The sequence below is a fragment of the Lytechinus variegatus genome, chromosome 4, assembly GCF_018143015.1.
Source record: "Lytechinus variegatus isolate NC3 chromosome 4, Lvar_3.0, whole genome shotgun sequence".
Classification (NCBI taxonomy): domain Eukaryota; kingdom Metazoa; phylum Echinodermata; class Echinoidea; order Temnopleuroida; family Toxopneustidae; genus Lytechinus; species Lytechinus variegatus.
In genome coordinates this window covers 34,164,498-34,181,517 of record NC_054743.1, presented here as the reverse complement: position 1 = coordinate 34,181,517, position 17,020 = coordinate 34,164,498, and the positions used below count along the sequence as shown (strand labels likewise).

Genomic DNA, 17,020 nt, shown 5'->3' with positions numbered 1-17,020 from the left:
TGGCTTTCCACTCTTTCCAATATGGCTTCTCAGTTACTGCATTCAACCACCTGGGGCCTGTTTCATTAACACTAATACAACTAATACAATCGTAACTTTCATGGAACCTTGATATTTAATGGCTGCTGAGCCATGTCACCACATGTGGTAATGATAATAATAAGTATTTCTTAGAGATGCATAAAACCATATAACGTCGGCCTTATGCCAAAAAAGGGCCTTAACCCGATTTTAGGGGTTCTGAATATTTTATAATAAATTTAACACATTTCATGTAAAACTTAATAACTTAACACGTTTATCGAAATTGGCTTCAAAAGCAAAAAAACGACCACAAACTTTTGATTATTAGAGAGGCCAAAACCTTCATAAACGCCATTATCTCGGAATGGCCAAAAGCAGTTAAGGCCCTTTTGGCATAAAGCCGACGATAAGTAGTCTCTATGCTTGTAAAAGGCTCGAGTGATCATCAAAGAGTAAAGTTCATGAAGAAACTGGAACATGGCTGCACTTGACCCAAATGAACTTACAGCAAAAGAGTGAAGGATCATATCATCTGAAGTACAAATCTAAAACCTATCTAAATTGTCCACTGTGGTCAAAGAGGGGTGTTTCACAAAGATTGAAGAATGACTTAAGAGTTGCACTTAAATGTCTTGTTGCACACGTTATAAAACACATGGCCGCATTGGCCAGATCATGCGAAGAGGAGGCGCACTACTCTATTTCCTTATCAAACTTTTTAAATCCTAATTTAAAAAACTTGTTGCAGGCAGCATGAAATGGTTGAAACCCAAGAAACAATCTACTCCTCTTAGAGATGTTCAAGAAGAAGAAGATGAAGAAGTCGTGAAGCCGAAGGGCATTTTACAGAAGGTAAAAAGAAGGAATAAACTTTTTATATTTTGTTATATATTATGATTCAGACACTGATTAATCATATCAATATGAGCCGAATATTGAATGTCTGAAATTTTTTATATATATATATATGGATGCATCATATTTTAAAGGTCAAGTCCACCTTAGAAAAATGTTGATTTGAATCAATAGAGAAAAGTCAAACAAGCACAATGCTGGAAATTTCATCAAAATCGGATGTAAAATAAGAAAGTCATGACATTTCAAAGTTTTGCTTATTTTTAACAAAATAGTTACCTGGTATGTGAACGAGCCAGTTACATCCAAATGAGAGAGTCGATGATGTGACTCACTCACTATTTCTTTTGTTTTTTATTGTTTGAATTATACAATATTGCAATTTTTACGAATTTGATGATTAGGGCCTCCTTGCCTGAAGCACACCGTTAAAATAATGGAATTCCACATGTTCAGGGAGGAATGAAACTTCATTTCACATGACAATGATGAGAAAATTAAAATATTTTATATTTAGTATAATAAAATACAAAATAAATAGTGAGTGAGTGATGTCATCAGTTCCTCATTTGCATACTGAGATGTGCATATAACTGTTTTGTGAAATGAAGCGAAACTTTAAAATGCCATAACTTTCTAATTTTACATCCGATTTTGATAACATTTTCAGTGTTATGCTTATTTAATTTTTCTCTTTTTATTCAAAGTTTTTGTTGGGGTGGACTTGTCCTTTAAGGAAATGACTTTTATGCCCTTGCCAAATAACAAGCTTGGAGGGGGACTGCTATTTAGGAATCAGTGTACGTCAGTCTAGTGTTTGATGAGTTGAAGATATTGTGGATTGAACTACTTCCTCAGTTTTTAACAAACTCTCTTTTATAGATTTGGCTCACGCATAGATATTGAGGTAAAGATATGCAAGAGATAGTTTTTATATGTTTTAGACAATGTGCTGCAATGGTAACAACATGTGGCAAAATTTTGGTAAAATTATGTGGATTAAATTACTTCCTTGGTTTTTTACCAGTGCTTGAGAAATTTGGCACAGATATTTGTCTTTTTGTAAAGTCCAATTTTTCCAAATGAATTGGAAATTTCATTGCCATGGTAACGGGATTGGACAGGGGTAGTGATATTTCTAGTTTTGCTTTGATACCTTATATAGGTTATTTTTTATTTGTATGATATTGAATGTTGCAGGGAAAACGTATAGAGGAGAAGAATGAAGTGGAGCCCGCAAAGACGTCTGAAGTTCCAAGAAGGCAGATCAGCAGCGATAGTTTAGAAGAAGGTGAGCATGAATTTGAGAAACAGGAAGTAAATACCATTTTAAAAGAGAGGCATAGCTTACTGTTATCTATAATTTCATCTACATTTAGTTATGAATAATTATTTACATGTTTCCAGATCTCATTACCAGTAAAGCTTCATGTTGGTGTACTGTATTAGGAAAAAAACCTTCTTTTTCTGCAAGTTACTAGTTAAAAACATCGATATTGACTGCTCTATGCTTCACTGATAGGTTAAGCTGATGTTTACTTTTGATGATATGAAAAGCTATAAAGTATACCAAGATTTGTGGTATTTTAGTATGTTGTATTTTTTCATTACTGATAGTTTATCTATAATTTACAGGGAATAAAGAGACCTTTTGCAGATATTTAATCTCTTTTTGTTAACAGTTTTCGTGAAATTCGATTATCTATGTAATTTTCTTCATTACTTTCATTGGTAGATGACTTTGATGAAAAGTTTGAGGAAAGTCGAAAAAGAAGGTAAGAACTTCTGCCCATTTTCTATTTCAATCATTGAAATATATAGACTCAACTTTATATTTTTGTCTTTTACAAGTATATGCCATAACACAATACTGTTTTATATATCAAAATTCATTATTAACCCATTGTCTGATGGAACCGGATGGGTCCCTGTTCAAAACCTATGGAAATTACCGAATTCATTAGTCAACAGGTTACTATGGATATTTGAAAAAAAAATCCACTAACACCTTTCTTGAATAATGTTTTATATATTTTTAATTTTTTAAATTTCTTTCTCAGTGGAGTCATACCAGAGCAAGCCAGCTTTGAGGATACATACAGTCAGTCAGGTGATACATAGTTTATTCTTTATCGTAGAGGTGTTATGACTCAGTGGGTAGGTCTTTGGACTTTGAACCACAAGGTCGGGTGTTCAAATCCCATCACAGCACTCGCGTCCTTTGGCCAGGCATTTATCTACATTCGCCACTCTTCACCCAGGTGTAGTAAATGGGTGCCCAGGAGGAAGGAATTCCTTGAATGCTCGATTGTCCGATCAGGATAGCTGTGCTAAAGCCGGGGTAATAGAATGCAGCATTTAGAAACATTTGTATTATGCCATGTAAATACAAAACAAAAAAATATTGGTATTAAGTGCTATATAAATGTTGCATATTATTATCATCTATTGAAGAAGAGAAGTTTGGCTGATACGATAGTTATAGGTGGAGGGGATGATTAGTTAGCTCAAGAGGCTGTTGATATATGAAAAACAAGGGAAGGAAACTAATATTCGAAAATAGGGAGATTGGTAAGATTATTTCAAGTGTGATATGAATTGTTGAATATTTGTTGTAATGCAATTAAAAAAGATTGAGAAATGTAGCTTCTAAAGGTTTCCATAGCAAGGAAGAAGAGTGTAGTGTAGTACACCATGTATGCTTCCATGGGCGTATGTTGGTCCTGAAAAGGTCCGCCCAAACTTATGTTTCAGCAAGTGTGTTCTTGTTGTCTTCAGGGGATTGAATACATGGTGTACCATGAAACCACTACACTCTGGAAATATAAAAATATGAATATCTCTTTACGTACAGTAAGTAATAAAAACAAAAACCTTTCAAAATAATACATATTTTGAAAAATTCAAAGAAAAAATAGCGAACTGATCTGCAGGTGTATTCATAGTGAATGAACACTGATATTTTCATTTTTGTGTGTTCGGGTACATGTAGCTACATGTACATTTAAAAATGGCTTTGATTGTGGTAGACCTCATACAAGCATTCATGTTCATACACATATGCGTCACAAAGCGATTTTTATTAGACTTTTTAATAAGAAGTTGGAAAGTGTATACTAGGAATATCCACTTTGGATGGTATTCTCATGTAGCAATGATTTATTCATCTGCTCTTTCTGTGGAATGCTAGTTTTAATCTCATCCACCAAGTAGATAATATTTTAATCCTTTAATGAAAGGCTTTTCCATAAATGAGCTATGTCTATTTGGAATGTCATCTTTGTCATGAATATTGAAGAATTATTAAAGATGGAAGCAAATATTCCATATAAATTCTAATTTACTACCCCTATACCACATCTTCTGTTTGCTTGTTTTTTGTATAGAACCAACAGAAGGTCTGACGACTGGAGAATTGACCGGCCAGGATCCTTATGGAGGCCAGAGCACAATGGGCTCCACCGGTCAGGATCAATACGGAGGCCAGAGCACCTTCGGATCTACCGGACCAGGAGCCGAGACGCTTGAAGAAATGGCTGACAAGGCTAGGTTCTTCAAGGAGCTAGAAGAGAAAGCAGAGAGGACCATAGACTATAGTAGATTGAACAGAGAGGCTGATCTATCAGGCACTATGGGTACCATGGGGACACTCCCATCGGCTTACATGGGGTGAGTGTTACGGCCAAAATTGATTAAGTACTTCATTTTCGTATCACCGTGCCTAGCAGAGTGAGACTATAGGCGCCGCTTTTCTGACGGCAGGGGACGTCGTCAACATTGAAATCTCAACCTAAGGTTAGGTCCTTGAAATGTCTTAATCATAAATTAGCGACTAGATGGACCTAGTTCATGAAACCTGTAGATAAGGGTAATCAAGTACTATTGAACATCATGTTAGAGCACATGCCCAAGGTCAAAGGTCATTTTGGGTCAATAAACTTAAGACCATGTGTAGAGAATCAAGATTGAAATCATAACCAAGGTTAAAATTTTGAAATGTCTTCTTAAAATTAAAAGAATATGATATAGAACATCCTGCCTGAGTTTTAGGTCACATGATCAAGGTCAAAGGTCATTCAGGGTTAGTGGACTTTTGCCATGTTGTGGTATTTGTTGAATTGCCATCATAACTTTGAAAGTTTATGGATATAGTTCATGAAATGTGAACATAAGGGTAATCAAGTATCACTGATCATCTTGCACAAGTCCTGGATCATACGATCAAGGTCAAATTTCATTTTGGGTCAATGAACTTATTATTCTGTTATCATATGAATGGTGTTTTTGTGAATAATTATTTAACTTTCTGTAAACCAAATCCCAGGAGGTGGTCCAAAAAAATTGGTTGTTCTTGCATTTCATGTTATGTGGTCAGTCATGATATGTGGAAAACCTGTTCACATGTTAACAGAACAGACCCTTTTTTCATAGTTGTTTATGAATGTCAGATAAACTTGATTCATTTTTCTTTCTTCATATGATTTGTTAATATTTCCTATCATACAGATCTCCAGAGGACACTGGCCCACAAGTCAAGAAGATGGAAGATTTGTTTCCAGCAGACTCTGGTAACTTACACTTGTTTTATAGTTTGCTCTAGAAGTGTAGAAATTAGCAGATGTCAACTGGCCATTTTACAGATGTTTAAAAATAAATACTTGCTTGCAGTATCAATGCTCTGCTGTATGGGTTTATTGTAATGTTGTTCCAGAAAAAAAGATATTATTTTGTTTCACAGAAATTGTTAAAATATTATCTCAGACATAAAAAATACATGTATATTCATTGTCGTATACAAGAGGATGACATCCCTTAAATTTGATAAGAATGCATTATTTAAATGTATGTATATTTTCAATTTTACAGCCTGTATGTATATGTGTTTGGTTGGTGGGGGGGGGGGGTTAAAGTGTGTGTATTCATCTGGTAAAGAGGGATTTTTAAATATATTTATTATAAGAACAAATGAATTGTGAGCATTGTTTCTTAAAGATTGTATGTTAACAGCATTTTTTTTTTTTATATATTTTGTTTAAATTCTTCTAAATACAGCTTGAAAATTATGTTTTTTCGTAACATTACTATCATCTCTGTTAGGGCTACTTATTTTCTTTCTTTTTCCTACATCAGGTAAAGCAGGTGATATTCTGGCAAAGAAGTCTTCTCCAAATGAAAAGGTAAAATCCAGCAAATAATTTTGCATTTACTTTCAAACTGCTGTGAACTGGATTCTGCTGTTTCTAAAGCTCCTACCAGTTTACAAATTGTTTAAGAAGTATGAACTGGCCATATTGACTCAAATTGTTGTCAAATTGAATTTGAATTTTTTGTCAATGTATAGTTACCTTAAAAGATAATTAAAAGTCATGATTTGTGTCTGGTCATTGAAATCTTGTATATATACTGGGTTGGACATATGTTTAATCCAACAGTATAAGGTTTCCGTATTGTACACATACCATTGAAGGAACTGGCTTGCAAAACTCAACAAAATAAAACCACATTGAAAACAACCATTTACTGACAAGTTTCAATCCGACGACTAGAATTATACTCCTCTGCATGTGCCATATGAATACAGAATGTTTTGGATATATTGATAGAAATAATAATACTCAATTTTATATAGTACAAATTACAGTTATGTCTCTTAGCGCTCTGAAAGAGGTAGAATGAGAGGGAAAGAAAGAAACCCCACAAAAACAGTCATATCAAACCTGAATACATCATTATACAAATTTGAGACTGAATTTAGAGAATTTGGAATTACAGATACAGATATTACTCCTACAGAATATCACATGGTTACTCCTTGTATCTACTATTTAGGACCAATCTGATGGTGGTATGCTAGGGAAAGGTGAGCTCTCATTACCCTTTCTAAATGATCTAATCTTGTGTGTTGAATATTTGGATTTGTTTTGATTAATTGTCTTAGTGCACATCAGTAATGTCATGCATAATTCCTTTCCTAAGTCCTGTTGGTATCACGAATTTCCTTCAATGTCTATGGCAGATTTACGCATTTGACATGGATATTGAACTTGTTTTAACAATGATTTGAAAGAACAGAGAAGTAGAGAATCTGTTCTGTGAAAAAAAATCATAGTTTCTTGAAGTGTAACAAGTCTTATTATTGTGGATTTGTGGGAAAAATTCTCTGTTCCATTCTTCAATGACTCTATTTTCTTCAGAAAGATTATTGCATGGTGTCATTATTGAAAACAAATAACAATCATGGTACTAAAAATGATTAGAATAAATTTTGTATACATGTGTAGCAGCATTTGAAATGTGTGCAGCTGCACTGCCCAAAAGCTCTTTTCTTACCATCATGTTAAAGATAATCAAATAATTCAGCATTTCAAAACAAATGAACACAAGTTGACAGCATAAGGTTTAAATAGCCTTCTGTTCAATGATATTTGTTTTCAAACTTGCAGTTGCTTTATTAGATACGATTGACACAACCCTTAGTCCAGTGAAAGCTCCAAGGAGATCTCCACCCGCAGGCGGGCATGGTGACGCCCCTTCTACCAATCGAGGAGGCTTCTTAAATTCTGGACCAACAGGTCTTGCTCCTACAGATACTAGAGGTAAGTGGGAACTTGTGAGTCTAAAGGCCACAGCACACCTTATGACTGTTCGCTATCCAATTTTGGAACAAATAGCATTTGACTCATTTTCTGATGATATCAGTGGAACATATCATTTTATTCGAGGTTAAAATTAATTGAAAGAATGGTATTATAACCGTTTTGAAAAATTGCAGGCCCTTATGTAGGAGTAAAGGCAAAATTAGTTTCAAGTCGTAGCCAATCGTACGACTGCTATGACGTCATTATGACTGGATATTAATTTTGCTTTTATTCTAAGAAGGATGATACATGTAGCATAGTTACAAATTTGATCATATGTATTCATACAATGATTTAAAACATTACACAGTAAGATATTCCAAGTCTCAATATTACCATCAAATTCTACTACATTTTATTCTGAAATCCGGTCGCAGACCAGTCGTAAGGTGTGCGGTCGCCTTAACAGTGTTCAAGGTCTCAAGGCTGAAGTGTTCAAGGCTCCAGCATGGCCTTGTAATGCCCTAACTCATTCTTGTCATCTATAATTACTTATCAGAAAATAAGGGAATGAATGATATATAATCTGCCACATCGGGCCAAGTGGCAGAAAACTTACCATTAATAGTAATTCTTCCATATGTTGAAATTGCCATGGCAACATTGCCCAAATGCTGATCAAATTACAAGCAGGGTTATCAAGGTGAAAATTTGATTTCCTGATGGCTTTCCACATTGATTCAGGTGTGAATTTAGACTAGTCAGTTTTTAGGGCTTAAACATGAAAAATTTCTTTTTCATGTTATTTTTCTTTGAGCACCAGGCAGAAATTTGAGTTCTGTAAGATTCCGACCAGCGCCTACCATCGTGTTATGATACTGGTTCCAAGTAGTACACGAAAGTCTTATTTAACAAGGCTCAGGAATCGCCAACCATTTTATTCTATCCTTCTTCCTTGTCAGGTCTAAGTACTGGTGGTACTACAGGAGAGTTGGAAGCTCTCCAGGCGATCTTGAGGGAAGCCGCTGACACTCCTACCTTACACCTTGGTGAGGACATGGATCACTCTGTCAACAAAGGAATCAAGGAACGCACTGTAGAAGATATACTACGTGAAGCAAATCAAGAAAGACATTCTAAAAATGATGGTAGGGGGATAATTCATTTGTCCTGTTTTTATTTATCATTGAATTTTCAATGCAGGAAGAAAATCTGAATAAACTCTCTCGGGTTATTTCAACCGAGTTGTATTGAATGTAGTGTCATGTTATAATTGTTAATCATTATCATTAATATGATTATTTAAAATCATAACTTCTTATTCTTAGGGATGATAGTTTTGGGGCGATGGTTTTGCCATTTATGTGTATTAAATTGTTCACTCCATACAATCTCATATCCTCCAACTATTTCTAATGGGGCATTGCAAGAAATTCGGGATCAATTGAAAGTCTATATTAGGTCCCGATATCAATCATATGTCGCATAGTTAATTGCAAATTAGTGATTGATTTCTAATCTGCTTATTGAAACAAGAAATTTAATCTGATTTGCTATAGTTAACATTGATCTATCAGTTGTAAAATTGCAATAGAATATTTGTAATTGATCGCAAATGTTTTCTTGCAACACCCACTAATCTGAGTAGAATTTCCTCCCATTGTTTGTCTCCAGCCCAAGATGAGAGCAGAGGTTTCAGTCTCGAGCCTGCGCACTATCCCTCCAGGGAAGATCAAGGGACGAGAGGGTTTGATTTACAAGCTGCCAATCAGGATACTGATGTTCGTGGTACAGACTCCGAGGCCAGAGGGTTTGCTTTAAGTCCTGTCTCTGAAGCTGGGGAGGCGAGAGGTTTCAATCTTCAGCCTGCGTCACCTGTGCTTAGAGGGATGGATCTTCAACAGGCTAGTGTAAATACATGTATTTCATTATGGACCAGGAGGTTCTTTCAACTAAACGTTAGAGTCGTGCTTAAATGTCAAAAAGTAGACGATATGTAAAGCACAATCTTATTTATTAATATGAAGAAGTGAGCCCTCTAAGTATCTTTTTAACCAGTGTGGTGGTGCCTTTTATACCATACACAACTTGAATTTTAGTGCGACTCTAAGTCACAAGGCCAATTAAATAAGATATGTACATATATGTCCGCCCCCATATATGTGGGATCTTCATGAATTTTCTGTCTCTGATATCTGATTTCTTTTTATAGTCTGTGATGTTCTAAAAGGACCATGACTTGGTCAGTTCATGAAGTGATGTAAAACTTGAGAAAAATGGGGGTCCGATGTAAAAAAAGGTTGATTATTTTACAGAACTGCCCACAATTGAATCATTTGTGAAACCCCGGGCCCTGTTATACATGTAGCTAAACTCAGGTTGGTGTAGCAAGAAGATTCTATGACTGGAGTTCCAACAGGCAACAAATTTATTCAAGCAGCTGTTCATTTCTAAAGAAGTACCAAAGAAAGAACGGCAATAAGGACCTTTTGATGTCTGCCTTCGAAGCCACCAGTTTCAGTGAAGAAAGCAGAGGGTTGAAATTTTACGAATATCCATTTGTATCATTTTTCCATCTTTCATATTAATAAACAAACTGAAATTTGAATCATGACAAAACATCAATAACCAAGCACTATTATGACGAGATATTTGCCCAGATTATATCAATTAACCTGCAATTAGTGAAAAAAAAAATTGACCCCTACAGAAACCAGATTTTAACACTTTTCCGATCTTTTGGGCAAATTAAAATTTCAAATGTGGTCTGTAGAATATTGTTGTTCATTACTGTATATGCCAGATGAGTGCCCGCACATGGCCAGTCGAGCAAATTTGAGTCGTATTCAGGACATATTGCATAGTTTATTTTCGCATGCCTCCGAACTATGTACTACACATACTGTATAACCAGACCAAGATGCGGCGAAAAAGTAATTATCATCATAAAAGCATATTTCCCTTTATGTATGACCTATAGCTGCAGAGTCATGCGGGAATCATTTGTCTACACAATTGCAAGAGATGTTGAGCTAAGTGCATGCCTGACATACTTTCTGCTGGCCACTTTTAACCTAGTTCAAAGAGATTTTATTTGCTGTTACTCCATCTCAATTGAAACCTCCTTTGTTGTAGGAAGTTATGATTTCATTAGAAAGTCTTTGGAATCAAGGTTAGTTGTTCCCATATCATCGTCAATCCAGATATAGTAGGTTTACGCAAAATAAACTTGTGTAATATTGAAATCTTGGCTGAAAAGCCTGCAAATTGAAGTTTGCCAGCGCAGATAAGCACATGCGGGAGAACCTGTATTATCATTGTTTGGAAAAACATGTGTACATGTACCTGTCACCCAGCAGGAATGTGATGCTTGTTTTGTTCATTTCTCTCTTCTCCTTATTAAAATCTCTACATCTCCCTTGTTTACTTTCACCAGGGTGCTGATGTTGAGTCTGTCGACAGTGCCCAACCCATGCCTTCTCAGGCACGGAAGCCAGCGTCTAAGAAAAGAACTCCATCTAAACAGAGAGGGCGCTATTCACATGTAAGGAGCTCCGGATACGGACCAAAGCAGTCTGGTCAGAAGGCTGCTTGGTCACCGGCTGATGTTGGCAAGCAAAAGGTCAAGGGTGAGTTTTTAGTATGTCTCTTTACGTTGATATCATCGTGTTCCTGTTTAATCCCCATTCCACAGAGAGCAAGCCCTCTGAAAGACTGTTGTAAGACTTTGAAGCTTGCTTGATCTTTCAAATGTCTTTCAATCAACTTGTTGACCCAATAAAACATATAAATTAAAAAAAATTAAAAAAAAACTTTCAAAGATCTCTGAGGTCTTTCAGAATTCCTGATGGACCTTTCAATGGTCTTTGTGGTCCTCTTCAGTCCAAAAACTTTTTATAAGCGATTCACTGCAGTCCTTCAGCGGTCTTTCAGGAAAATGGTCTTTTGGTGGTCTTTCAGCAGTATTTCAGTGATCTTTGTATGGACTTTCAAAGTTCTTATTTAACTTTCCATGATATTTAAACTGTCTCTCAAGGTTTTGTGGAGATCACTGTAAGACTCATGAGAGATTGAAAGACTAGGGAAAGTCCATGGAAAGAATTCTGAGAGATCACTTGTTGCATGAAAGATCTCTGAAAGACCATTGAAGGATATTTACAGGACTTGTGAGACAAGAAGACAGTAAGACAAGAAGTATCGATAAGTTTTTCACAGTTCTATAAAGAGTCTTTCTGAGCCATTTCACAGAGATGACAAATTTCAGTGATCTTGGAGACTGTTGTAAGACCTTGCCAATTTTTGGTCTTTCAAAAGTCCGTCAAAGGTCTCCCTTCTTTAGAATGGGGGCCTTAGGAATCTTTAGGACTTTGAAGATGATGGTGATGCAATTAACATAATGGTAACAAGGGAAAAATGTCTGGTTCAGACTAGACTTTTGTCATGGCCTTCTGTTATATAGTGTATAGGTTCTGATGCGGGACAATGATGATGGTGGTGGTGATGGTGAAGATGACGATGATGGTGATGTTGATTCAAAAGGCTACACAGACAGCTTACATGTATGAGTGTAATTTAGTTTTCTGTAGTCTCTGGAATATGGACAGACAACCTGCCTGAAACTTCTGCTCTACAGCTCCATCGCCAATTCTAACCAGCATCATCTCATGTCTCCAAACAACTCAAGCCTCTCACCTCTTCTATTTAACAGTCCTGTTAAGGACTTCACTCATCTCAGAAAAGAATACTACCTTCCAACCTTACACTTTCTCGTCTCCTTATTTCACCCCTACCTCTATCCACTTTTCGTAGTCCATCGAGGACTCACCACAAGTGTACTGTAAATGTGTTTCACGATTATCTATGCCACCATGAAAACATTTTAAGATAATCCAAATGTAGTTTCCATTATCCGTTTATGTTTATAGCTGTTCATAAGTTAAGTGTGACTGTTGTCAGTTAAGACCAACTGGTTAACCTTTCTTGTGGCAAATGATATTCACCGTGCAATGTTCATTGGTGATTATTTAGCGCGTAAGAAAGGTTCACCAGTTGTTCGTAAAGTCGTTCTTAACTAACAAACAGCTTTCTGAAACACCCGCCTGTAATGGCAAAGAATCCCCTTACACTTATGTCCGTGGGACCTTGCCAAAAGGCTTGGTTCAGACGTGACTGGACACATCTCAGTGAATGTCGGTATCTTTTCCAGGTTCTGAGATCCCAGCATTGAATGGAAGAGATGATAGATCTCAGAGACATCTTCTAGCTTCAGTGGAATCCTTCGCTTCGTATCTTCATGATCAGTTCGCTGATGGTAGGAGAACCACACCACCTCTTAAAGTGAGTAGGGGAAACTATTTCAGAGCCTTATTGATTTAAAGGGAAGTTTTAATTGAGGCAAGCATAAAAAACAATAATTGTGAGGTTTACATTTCTTATGTTAATTAGAATAATATTAGATTAAAAGTTATGCAGCAATGCGGTGACATCTTAGCATATTTATTGACATAACTTATCCCCCTTTCTCTCTCTATCTCTATGTTTCTCTTTTTTTTCAGCAATCCACAGAAGAGCCGATCCTTTCTGCCAGCATGCGGGAGGCCAAACTTCACATGCTATCTCGTGAGAGGGCACTGGTCGCTGAGGTGAATGAATGGCAGCAGCAGTGGCAGGAGGAGAGACGTCTCAACGCCAAGATGAGAGCTGAGATAACGGACCTACAGAGGGAGTATGAACGCAAAGAGACACAGCTGAGACTGGAGCATGAGAAGGAGATCTTTAAACTAAAGCAAGAGAATTTTGTTCTTGTTGCAAAAGTAAGTTTTTTCTTTTATTTGGCAAATGTTGTCACTTATTGTATCATTTTGGATTATTCTTATGATAATAATAATATAGGTATATTTACCCAGGGTAGCCACTTCAGTTTCAAAAACTTTTCTTCCTGCGGGCCCTGCTATTATTCTTCAATACATTGTCTTTCAGGAAAATGCTTCCCATCACAATGTCTGCAATCTCTCTCTCTTTTTTTTCTTTTTTTTTGTGTGTAGTCATATTGACTTGGTGTCAAGAGCTCTTTTAGATATGATAAAATGTTATGAAGTAAATTTAATATTAAGAGTAATAAACACACTTGATGAACTTTAATTTATACTTCACGAGCAAATGAGAATGAGGTGTAATGGATGTAGGTAACACTTTGAGCATTCACAGTTTACCATAGTTTTATTGCTTGACCCAACGTGCACATCTAGATTTAGGTTGATAATTGAAAATAATTTACTATATCTGGAGTGCAATCTCTCTTGTTTTCAAATCGTAATGAATTTGTAAAAAAGTGAAAAGTTACAAATAACGTTAAAAAAAGAATGCCACTATTGTCTTACTTGAGATACTAATTGAGAATACCAGTCCAGGGCTTTGTTACATAAAGCTTTTTGTTGATGATTTATATAAGCAACATTGTTGTAAGCTACTGTAATAGTGCCATTTGATTGCCTTGTGGCAGATTTGACATGGAATTCTAGCATCTGTTGTTGACATCATTGTTTGTGACTCTGATCATCATCATCCTTTTAGTTGAATAGCCAGGATGATCAGGACAAGGCCCGTAGAAGAGAGTTGGTTTCAGGGAAAACACCAGAAGGAGTCAGCCAAGAGGAGCAACTCAAACTGATGCAGAGAGAAATCGTCCAACAAGAGACATTGCTCCAAGGATACCAACAGGTTAGGCAAAAATGTGTGCAATTGAGTAATTGTTCAGTGTTTTGCTCCTCAATGTCAGTCTCAAGAACAATTATGTAGCCATGTTTCAGGCTTCAGACATCTAGGGTCCTTTCCATAGAACTTGTTATGATAACAAAGTTACAATAACGCTTAAGCTATTGAAATCCCTCACTCTGATTGGCTGCTAGTGAATTTATTATAGAATTTATGCATTTGTTGTTATAAGAAGTCTTTCTGAAATGGGACCAGAGACCATGGTCTTGGTCGCCTGTCTCATAAAGAGTTACAACTATGGTAACCTTACCATTATTGGAACTACCATTTAAACCATGATTGATATTGGCTGCTGAGCCCTGTTACTATGGTAGTTGCCATAATAAGAAAGATTTGTTAGTCCTTTGTGAAATGATCATTGGTCTTGGCCTTACCCTTAGAGTTTTTAAGTCTTAGACTCGTGACTGTCCGGCTTTGGCTTTGGCAATGGCCATTGATTTCCAGCTTGTCCACAACAATACTGAATTTTGTTTCTATTAGGGCTGCTTGGTATTGCATATTATAGTATCTGGTTACCAGCTGGAATACAATGTTATGGTGATATACATCTTCTTCCACAAGTAATTGTTGAACATTATTTACTTCAGCTGAGGATAAGTCATATAACAGGTGCAATAGATTTTAAGGACAATGATTATTTAGGATTGACGCTCAAATTACCATATGGCTCTCTCCTTTGGACCTCATTGAATTTAAATTGGAAATGCGTTCAATATATTGGTCTGTGACCCTTTCTCACTGTCTAAAACAATGCTTAATTTACCAGAAGAATGTTGCATCTACATTTGAGTTAATGTATGTTCGCGCACCTTGGGTTCTGCCTCCAAGATCATCATTTCAATTTGGTCATGTTCTCAGGAGAATGAACGACTGTTTGATGAGGTGAAGAAACTCCAAGGAGGCAACAAAGAAAACGAGGCAAGGATGTTCAAAGAGAACCAGAGACTGCAAACTGAAGTCGGCAACTTAAGGTATGATAAATGTTTCCCGACTTAAATGGATTGAATAACTTTGTGGAAGTTTGCAAAATCTGAGCTCTGGGGCTGTACATGCTGTCAGTGCATGAAAATAGTGTACCAGGAGGAATCCCTGAAATTGTTAACTTCACCATCCATGTGGATGCTAATGGATGTAGTCATCTTTATCGCAGCAATTGAGTGACCGATTAGCTTAGAATCTTGGGGGGATTTCCGTCTCTGCAATTATGATTACAGCATTACCTGCAAGAGAAAAACATATTAGATCCTAAATGAAGTTAAACAAATCCTTTCTTGTCTCAATGCCTCCACCTAAGATATGTGTGTGAGGGAGACGTAATATTTTTAGGCTGACTGTTTGTTTCTCTGATGACCATCCATCTTGTTTTGCTCTTGTGATAATTTTAGGTGGATTATCTTGAAACTTGCCTCTACCATGGAATTTGACACCCATATTGAAGGGATCGACTGTATATTCATAATTGGAACTACCACCCAATTATTAATATTATTATTAGAGTTAATGTTCGGTATCTCATTTATATGAATAGCACAGTGGGTTCTCAATGTGAAAAGGATAGGACTCTTCTCTACATTGATATGGGTGGACTTGGACCCACAGGCACATATTCTGAAGTCGGGTTTAACTTAAACTCAGGTTTAAAGTTGTGGTTTAAGTATGGGAAGCCATAAGTATCAAAATTTATTATTAAGTTGTATGTTTATTATGTTTACTGTGGTCTTTCCTGATTCATCAATGGTGGAGACGATCATCTATTTTTATACTTCCTACACAATTATGAATGATTTGAGAGCTGAATGAGCTGAAGTATAATATCTCTACTGTTAGTGATTATGTAACAGAGGCTGTCCATACTTAGACCACAACTTTAAACCTGAGTTTAAGTTAAACCCGACTTCAGGATACGGGCCACAATCTTTCACTTTCGCTTTTCTTTCTCTAAAGAGAGCTGATGGAGATGAAAGATAGAGCATTGAGGAACAAAGGCATCATCACAGGCGATAGGATACAGCAAGAGATAGCTGCAGGGAATACAGCTGTACTGGGAGCAGGAAAGATAGCAGAATTACAGGCAGAGATCAAAGAACATGAGGTATGAGAGTGAATGATGATGATGATGTTGATGATGATGATGATGGAGGTGATGGTGATGATGATGTTGATGATGCTAATGCTGATGGTAATGCTGATGATGGTGATGATGAGGGTAGTGGTGATGGTGGTGCTAGTCGTAGTGGTGATGATGATGGGTTCTTGTAAAGCGCCGGATCCGCCTCAGCTGGGCGCTCATGGCACTTGCTCAAAAAAAGGGATTTATCTCACAAATTTCAATTGTGGTGGTGGTGATGATGGTGATTATGGTGGTGATGTTAATGTGAGAAACTTGAATTAATGCAAGCGTCTAGCATGTGCCAACATACTGTACCAGCTTTTCTTTACCAATAGATGCATGTGTTCCGATGGTTTTGGATATTATATGTAATGAATTGTGCCATCAGGTCAGAAGGGTGAAACAATCATTGACAACTGTCAGATGCCTTCTATCTTATTTCAAATATCGATACAACCAATGGTCATCTGGTGATGTTTGAAGGTTTGCATGATAAAACAGATAACGTAGAGGAGGCTTATGTTTCACTTTGTCGTTAGTCAGTCTAATGGCTGACTGGTGGTGGAATAAAAGGAAGTCAATGAGAAAAGAAAAATGGAACAGACTGACTCTGTGTTGAAAGAGAGAATTGAAACAGGAGGACATATCTGAGAGTATAGAGTGAATTTGTTGTGAGATA

The 17,020-nt window shown here is 36.5% G+C and overlaps 1 protein-coding gene across 1 annotated transcript in view; it reads left to right on the top strand.

Annotated features, from left to right (window-relative positions):
- LOC121413898 (centrosomal protein of 162 kDa-like) overlaps positions 1-17,020 on the top strand; it is a 30,743-nt gene that overhangs the window by 2,065 nt on the left and 11,658 nt on the right. Inside the window, exons 3-19 of the mRNA XM_041606884.1 lie at positions 773-876; positions 2,080-2,170; positions 2,615-2,654; positions 2,940-2,989; positions 4,266-4,548; positions 5,386-5,447; positions 6,010-6,056; positions 6,709-6,739; positions 7,323-7,475; positions 8,420-8,605; positions 9,132-9,367; positions 10,894-11,086; positions 12,664-12,794; positions 13,013-13,270; positions 14,031-14,177; positions 15,090-15,202; positions 16,176-16,323. Coding sequence (XP_041462818.1) covers positions 773-876; positions 2,080-2,170; positions 2,615-2,654; positions 2,940-2,989; positions 4,266-4,548; positions 5,386-5,447; positions 6,010-6,056; positions 6,709-6,739; positions 7,323-7,475; positions 8,420-8,605; positions 9,132-9,367; positions 10,894-11,086; positions 12,664-12,794; positions 13,013-13,270; positions 14,031-14,177; positions 15,090-15,202; positions 16,176-16,323 — 2,273 coding nt within the window. The remainder of the gene's footprint in view (positions 1-772; positions 877-2,079; positions 2,171-2,614; positions 2,655-2,939; positions 2,990-4,265; positions 4,549-5,385; positions 5,448-6,009; positions 6,057-6,708; positions 6,740-7,322; positions 7,476-8,419; positions 8,606-9,131; positions 9,368-10,893; positions 11,087-12,663; positions 12,795-13,012; positions 13,271-14,030; positions 14,178-15,089; positions 15,203-16,175; positions 16,324-17,020) is intronic.